Below are 8,395 nucleotides of genomic sequence, written 5' to 3'. Positions count from 1 at the left end.
AAAGATACTACCGGGCCAACCACCGCCAAGAAAGTCTTCGCAAAAAGTCCGATGTAATACAGCCACAAGGATGATGGTACTAAAGTCCTGGAGCGGTACTACCGCTGACCAGGGACGGTACTACGCTGGGCCAGCGGTACTACCGCCAGCTCTAGCGGTACTACCGCTAGGGGACATTTTTGCAAGAAGAGAAAGACCAGAGAGGGGAAAAGCTCCATAGTTGCAGAGGAAAGGAGATGGAGAAAAAGTGTGTGCGTGCAAGATTGATTCCACCCAAACCTTCCCAATACGGATCCCCTCTTAATAGTACGACGTTCCTACGACTCAAAACCACCAAAGAGAATCGTAGAAGACATCGTGCCTCTATTCCATGGAGAGTGCCGAATCGTCTTGTGCCTTTGTCATGTATTATCTAAAGTGCTCAATGCACACGATTAGTCCACTAAGGTACTGTCATCAATCACCAAAATTACTTAGGCATAAATATGCCCTAACATGCGGTAGATGCTCCAAATGCCTAACTTGAGACTTGCACCGGGCCTCAAATTTCATGGGTTCGGTCCTGGGTCCATGGTTAGCAAGTGGTGGATAGGTTTGGCTGCAATGACAATTTTCACAAGCATCGGTTCTCCCCAGACGCATGACCAAGAAGAATAATAACTTTTTTTTATGATGAGGATGAGAATAATAACCTTGTGGGCACTAGATATTTAGGATATATTAGAGCTACCCTGATCGGGCACCTCCTTTTCGTGCCATTTTGTTTCTCATGCGACTGCACAGATGCCACGAATGTCCAGTGAGGTGATTGGCTGGGGCCATTGGTGCACGTACCGACCCACATCCGCGTAGAGTATGGCTAATAATACAGCCAGCTGCTGGCTATATGATGTTGACACGTCATCTATAGTCAAGCTTATAGCCGACAAATACAATAGATAGATGTAAATAAGTACTACTTTATTGATAAAAGGCCCATCATCTTTTCTCACAAAGTGTTTAGGAGCACATGTTACAGCCGGTTGCTAGTTTATAGCCCGTTTCTTCTCTTTTTCTTTTCTCTCTTTTTCAACTCATAACAAATATATTATTTTTATTCTTACAGCCCGCCTACGTCATCGTATTGTACTCTCTCTTAGAGCAAGTACAATAAGGTACAGTCAGCAGGCTGTAAAAATTAAAATACTATATTTTTGCTGAGTTGGATGGGAGAGAAAGGAAGCGGACTGTTCGTGAAGAGCCAGCTCTAGTACGTGCTCATGCTTTGTGAGAATGAAAGGTGGGCCATATATGATAAAAATAATACTTTTTTATAGCTAAATATTGTATAAGCTAGCTATAACATAAACTATAAGACTGCTTAACCATGCTCATGCACAGGGAAAGTCGATGGACGGAGGGGGGTCGTGCCCGCCACTGCCAGTCATCATTGCATATAGCCCCCGGCCGGCACACGGCGAGAAAGGCAGCACCGCCACGATCCGGAGGGGCCCCCGTGCGGCCGGGAATCGAGATTTCCCACGGCGCATTCGAGATCGAGGCTGCCCCTCCTGCGACGTCAACCAACGGAAGAAACTTCCACCACTCGCTCCCACCCACCTCGCCCCCACCTCTTCCGGTCCGGTCCGGTCCGGTTCACCCCCTGCTTCCCGCCGCTTTCCTCGCAGCTCTAACCGGGCACGCGCGCACCTGCCCTGCCCCGCCCCGCCCCGAGGCTGTGGTACGTATAAATCAGTGGCACCCTGCCTCCGGCGGATGCTCCCGCTTCTCCGTTTCTTCACGCTCCCTCCCTACTACCTGACCGCCCACCGCAAGGCGCAAGCTCGCCTTCGCCTCTCCCCACGGTGGCTACTGGGATGAGCTGCGGCGGTGGACACGCGGGCGGCGGCCAGAAGCCAGCGCCGGCAAGGGCACACGCCCACCCTCGCTGCATCCCCAAGAGAGGGGCGGTGCTGAGGGGAGCCGTTCGCGGCGCGCTCCGCTTCTTCACTTCCCCAGTGAACGGGGCAACAGCGGCTGCCGGCGCCCGCGTGCGGCCAGCCCCGCCGCCCAGCCCGGGAGGAGCTGATGCCGCGGCGGAGTAGGCAGGGGAGGTAGGCGTGCGGCATCGTATCATTCGCCGGTGTTTAGTTCAGCGAGCCGACAATTTTACCCAGGCCGTGTCCGTTAGCTGTGCTTCTTTCGTGTTTGTAGGCTGCGGTGCTGCCGCAGCGTTCGTTGCTGGCCACATCCATGTTTTTGCTCTTCGTGCCATGCCTGTGCGTACGCTGTCGGCATCAAACTGACTTTTCTCCCTAATAATTTATTTCTTGTTTCTCCCTAATAATTTGTTTCTTGTTTCTTTTGCGGTAACGCTTACATCGTGTCATTCACATCCATGGTTTCTAAGACACGATGAGAGAGTACCAGGCGCGCCTGAAAGAAGATTCAGCTAGAATGAAGTTGCTCAAAAGTAAAAGAAAAACACTTCAACGAAGAAAACAGAAATAAATAGCTAAATTATTAAACTACTCTTGATCTTGAAGCTGTTGCAATCTACTGTAGGAAAGAGAACACACAGTTGACTGAAGCAAAAAATCAGCGAGCAAGACATACATGTTCAGGAAAAGTCTATCCGTTGTAGAACATTCAGAAGAAAAGTTTGGAGCTGAGCTCAGTCTAAAAGGAGCATGAACCAACAGAAACAAGGCTTTGTTTGTGCAATACATATACATATACTTGCGTCGATCACCGTGCCGAATCATGCATGCTGGGTGCCATCACCATCACCCTCTGCCGATGCCGGCGCCGTCACCCCACCCGGCGAAACCTTCACGGCCGCAGACTCCTCCCGACCTAGTTGCCGCAACCCCCGTTGTTGTTGCAGCCCTCCTCGTTTCCCTCCACAGAGTCCACCGTACTGACCGGCGAACCCTCTGCCTTCACCGTCGCCGCCACTCCTGGAGAACCACCGCTCGTCGCCGGGAGCACCACCCGTCTACGCTCGTAACGCTGCGCAGCCTCGTCAAGGGAGAGGTTAGGGGCCACGGACCCCGCGTGGTGATGGTAATCGGCGTTGGAGCCGTCCAAGTACGGCTGCCGCTGTTGCTGATGAAGGTGGTACTGCTGCTGCTGGTGCATCATGAACGACATCCTCCATTGCTGCTGCTGGCGCATCATGAACGCCATCGCCTGCTGCTGCTGCTGCTGCGTGAACGGCATCACCAGTTGCTGCTGCTGCTGCTGCTGCTCCTGCGTGAACGCCATCTGCCGTTGCTGCTGCTGCTGCTGCTGCTCCTGCGTGAACGCCATCTGCCGTTGCTGCTGCTGCGCTGGGTAGATCTCGTTTTGCATCCGGAGGTGTTCCTCCAGATTCTGCTGAAGCACCCGCTGCTCCAGCATCTCATCCGTCTCTGGCTGCCTCTTCATCTGCGGGTTCACCGCTTGTCCGGTCGGGCACGAAGGACGCATCATCATTGTCAGATTCTGACCATAGCTGTTGGGGCTACCTGCGAGCCGGTACGGCGGCGGCCGCACCCGGCCGTTGTACGCCGCCGGCTGTCGTGTCATCACCGGCACCTGACCGTCGTACGCCGCTGGCTGTCGCGTCATCACCGGCACCTGCCCGTCGTACGCCGCCGGCTGTCGCGTCATCACCGGCACCTGCCCGTTGTACGCCGCCGGCTGTCGCGCCATCACCGGCACCTGACCGTTGTACGCCACCCGCTGCCGTGGCACGTGCGCCTGGTCGTTGTTGTACGCCAGCAGTGGCCGCGGCGCCGGTGTGCCAGCGTGATACCCCATGGGCTGCCCTGATCCACCGCACCATCCAGGTCCCGGCGTGCTGAACGGAGCTTGCATGCCGTTGCCTTGTGGTGGTGGGGCTGGTGCCTCGATTTGCAGGCATTTTGAGTGGTGAGCCCGCTTCTTCGCGGCGGCGGCGTTGCGCTGCTGCTCGTCCACCGCCGGCCTCTTGCCCGCCTGTTTCTTCGAAAGCTTTGGAATCTCCGCCGTCGCCCATTTGTCGCCCTCCACCGGCCCGTGCAGGCGCAGCGGCGAGGCGCTGCTGGGCCCTGCCTCCTCGTCATCGTCACCTTTGTCGTCTTTGATGTAAATCTTGCACATCACGTACCTATCCAACTGCATGCATCCAACAAAGTCAGATACTTTTATAGTCAAATCTTCATGATTTAGACGAAGATCAAAATAAATTTGGTAAATCGTTGTTCACAGTCCAGAAATCAGCCAACGCTTTTAGCAAGAAAAGAAAGCTTTTAGAGAAAAAAAACAGAAAGGAAAAAAAAAACACATCGAAACGGCAACGTGGTTTGAAACCTCAGAAAACCCACCGTCTTGCCGCCAGGGCCGCCGTCCTTGGGGAGCTTGATCTCGTACCCCGGGACGGTGAGCTCTCTCATGAGCCATTCCGACTTGCGTCCGCCGCCTCTGGGGCTCTCGAAGTAGTTGAGCACGCTGAAGCAGTAGGTCGTGCCGTCGCCGGCCAGCTTCTTCTCCTCCTTTTCCGTCTTGCCCGTCGACACCTTCCACCGGCCGCGGCCGTCGTCCGTGTCCCGCCGCGGCCGGTCCCCGTTGTCGTACCGGCGCACCCTCGGCGACAGGAAGTAGAAGCTCTTGCCCTCGCCCCGATCCATGTATTGGCCTGCAGATATATCCACGGAGACGAAGCAAACATGTCGATGAATTGACCAGAGCTTGTAGGACGGTTAGCAGCAAAAGACCGGCGAGGAGAGGAAACGTACCGGTGAGCTGGTCCGGGTGGCACTGGTACACGTTGTGCTCGATGATGGCCCTGTTGGGCACGTACTCCCGGCCCTGCAGCTTGGGGAGCAGGTAGTACCTGATCAGCTCCTCGTCGCTCGGCTTGAACCGGAACCCAGGCGGCGGAATGAACTGGTCGTCGCCCCGGAAGATCCCCTCGTCTCCTCCTGCACCCCCTCCACCGCCACCCCGACCGCCGTCCTCCTCGTATGCTGCTCCGGCGACGACGATCTGCCCCTCCATGTCTCCTGCTCCGACGACGGCCAGCTCCTCCTCCCCGCCCCCTTCTTCTGCCATGTCGGCGGGTGGAGTACTACGGACGATCGGAAAGGAAGCAGAGGAGATCGTTCCGGCCTTGGCGTGGCGTGACGTGGCGTGCTACAATCGATCTGGCCTTGCCCTTGTTGGCCGCAGGCTGCACTATATAAGCGGGACGTATAGTACATGCAAACCCTGTGTCCGCATCAGATACAGACTGGGGTTCGATACGAACACGGATTCCGGAAGAGGACTGGATACGCGCCGACGCCGTCATCCGGCACCAAGTCAAGGAGCCTTGTGCTCAAACAGGGGTCACCGCACCGTCGCGTGCCCGGCGGTGGCAGAGGTGACCACGCCGGGGTCAGGGCAACTCCAAAACACGACCCCATCCTCTCCGCATTTGTTCTGTTTGGGTCCAAGGTACATATGGTACGGCCCAATGCACGACTGCAACCGCAAACCTTTTCCGTTTGACGTCATAGCCCAACGTAACCATAAACTTTGTCTGTTTAACGTCCAATCCGTTTCATTTTCAACGTAAATCTATGCCCACTTTACGTCCACACCGAGCGGGTAGACACGCGTTATCTCCTTGTCCGTCTTGAAAACACGAGACGGTCTTTCAACTACCTTCACCGTTTAAATTAAACGCGCACGCGCGACGGGCTCTGGCTATCAGCGACCCAACTGACGGGTCATCGTCTTTTTTAATGTAGAAACCGTGGACTGGTAATGTGGAAGCCGTGGACTGGTAATGTGGAAGCCGTGGACCGACCAGTCCACCGCTTCCACTTCCAAACACTCATGCCTCCTCCACCCCCGGTAGGACCTAGCAAACCCTAGCCCCACCGTCGTCATCATGACCTGGCCTTGGACCAGCAAGGGGAAGCACGTCCATTAGGCTGGCTCCTCCTCTGGTAGCCGCCGCTTCAGCCGCTCTACGAGTCCCCCCACCACCATCTCCGCCGGCATTTGCCATCACGCCGCCTGCGGCCCTGCAGGGCGTTTGGCCCTATGTCTTCGTAGACATTTGCCGGACGTACTGGGAGACGGTGACGCCACTCCCATGGAGAGATGCCCACCTCCCTAACTATTGGCATCTCTCCGCGGATCGGGTGCCAATCCCTCTGGTGTCGGTGAGCGATCGCGCCCGCCGTGAGGAGATCGACCGACGCCGCGCATGCCTGTCACCAGATCTGCTCCATGACTCTAGGTACGCCATGGACTCGACGTTGTGGGATACGTGGCTCCATGATGAGCACGCAGGGACGGCAATCCTTTTTCGCCTGGCGTGCTCCTAGACCGCGTCACGAACGTCGTGCTCGTGCAGAGAGCCCATCCCAAATGTGCGGGCACAAGCATGTGCGCGGCCTCATGTCGATGCCATCTCCATCCCCGTCCGCGCCACCACCACCTCCCATGACCAAGGAGGAGGAGGTCAAGCTCATGAAGCGTGTCATGCAGGACCCCATGAACATGCATGACGAGCGCCGATGGGTGGGCCTGGAGACGGTGTTGGCCCTCTTTGTCGTTGGCGACGTGGCCATCCCGGAGCTGGAGCAGGCCGACATGGTGAAGGAGGAGGTGGTGGACGAGCCGCCCCTGGCCGCGTGGAACCCGCAGCTGGTGAGCCGGCGGTGGGGCTGGTCGACCACGACGCTGGGGATGGCCGTCGCACTTGGTGTTGTCCATGGGTGACTACAAGAGCGGGAGACACGGAAGGAGGTGGTGCAGGCACCGCCAGCGCCTACGGTCTGGCAGGGGCCGCCAACCCACCTTAGTTAGCCTCCTCTGTACGTCAACCTCACCAACGACAAGGACGAGTAGGATGGCGTCTCCTGGAGACACCAGTGGCTCCTGAAGATGACGACATCTATTTTATGTAATTTTAAGTTTTATATTTAATTAAGTATTGTGTTGAACTTGGCTAGTGTGGTCACGTGGACATTTTAATGTGTATTTTTGTGGTTTTCTATTATTTGTAATGTTTGCTTAAGATTATTTCTGGGTCATAATTGAGGACACTTTGGGGCAAGCCAGGCCGGTTGAACGTGTCCACGCCCGCACGACTGCAAGCGGACGGATGTGTCTGTTTATCACCCTCAAATGAATAAAATTTAATAAAACGGACGTTCGGATGCGTCGTGTGCGTTGGAGCTGCCGTCGAATGAGACGAGGAGACAACTATGGTGATTGACCGGTCAACATTTAGGTCCTGTTTGAAACCACTAAGATTATGATAATTTAATTTTTATATATATTGTCTTCAAACAAGATATATTATATTGTAGATTATAAAAACTAGATGGATAAATTATTAAAAACTTACAGTCAACTCTACTCCAGATAAAACCAAATTACGGATTGCTAATAACTCATTATCCTTGTAAAGTTGGAGGTAATTACTAGTTTCTGCCATCGTCACCTTCTTCTTTTTTTCTCCTCAGCACGCGCACAGAACAGACATGTCATTGTGTAATGTAAGAATCTGGATTACAGTTTATATAATCTGACCTCTAAATATACCCACCTAAATTATTTTATAAACTTGATTATATAATCCATTTTCATAATCTAAATTATCATAATCTATTCTGGTTTAGAGGTGCCTGCATTTGTCACGCACAAGAGCACCTGGGCATACATGCATGTCGAGGAAAGGCGTAGGTAGAGTCTATCCATCTGCTGCTGTTAACATTTAACAAGAAAAGTTTGTTGTTGAGCTCAGTCTAAAAGAAGCACAAATCAACGCACAAAAAAAAGATTTATTCGCTAAAACTAATGTAAGCTAGATGACTGGACAAACACGATTGAAGGTAGCTGAGTTGGCAGAGTTCCAGCCTTTTCCCATGCCTGATGCTAAACTGAACAAGAAAAAATATGAGCTGTTCGAGAACAAATGATTCTCTGCATTGATCCACAGATAATGATACAGTTTATATCGTCCGGAGAGACGGAACGATCCGAGAGATGCGACGATCCGAACTTGACGTCGGTTACAACAGGCGTGAGAGTGAGAAAGGCGTCCCTCGCGGGAGAGAACCGTGCGACGGTTTGGGCTAGGGGAGATTCTCCTAATTACATGATTAATTAGTAATTAACTAATTTCAAGAGTCCTCTCAATCTACGCTTGACCATGTAAAATCATCTCATGATTGTTGAGGCATCAGCGTTATCATCTTAAAGAGTTCTCCAAAAATTCTTCATTAATATCTTTGATGAGAACCTGAAACATGAACTTCACAAAGAGAATAGCGTAATGTGATATTCTGAACAAGGATATCTTAAGAAGAGACTCCCCCTGATACTTGCAAATTCCGAAGTTGCCGCATACCAATTCCATGAACATATTTCTAGAATGTAAAATTTGGATGAG

General features: G+C 53.2%; 1 protein-coding gene across 1 annotated transcript; it reads right to left on the bottom strand.

Annotated features, from left to right (window-relative positions):
- Positions 1-2,570: 2,570 nt before the first annotated feature.
- LOC123405675 (NAC domain-containing protein 71-like) lies at positions 2,571-5,055 on the bottom strand. Its single transcript, XM_045099278.1, has 6 exons — positions 4,740-5,055; positions 4,329-4,639; positions 3,946-4,119; positions 3,351-3,402; positions 3,110-3,219; positions 2,571-3,075 (listed from the first exon to the last, which is right to left on the bottom strand). Exons 1-6 carry the CDS (start codon positions 5,053-5,055, stop codon positions 2,836-2,838), a joined length of 1,203 nt encoding a protein of 400 aa, XP_044955213.1. The 3' UTR covers positions 2,571-2,835.
- Positions 5,056-8,395: the final 3,340 nt, after the last annotated feature.

The sequence above is a fragment of the Hordeum vulgare genome, chromosome 6H (assembly GCF_904849725.1).
Source record: "Hordeum vulgare subsp. vulgare chromosome 6H, MorexV3_pseudomolecules_assembly, whole genome shotgun sequence".
NCBI classification, from domain to species: domain Eukaryota; kingdom Viridiplantae; phylum Streptophyta; class Magnoliopsida; order Poales; family Poaceae; genus Hordeum; species Hordeum vulgare.
This window is presented reverse-complemented; position numbering and strand designations above follow the sequence as displayed.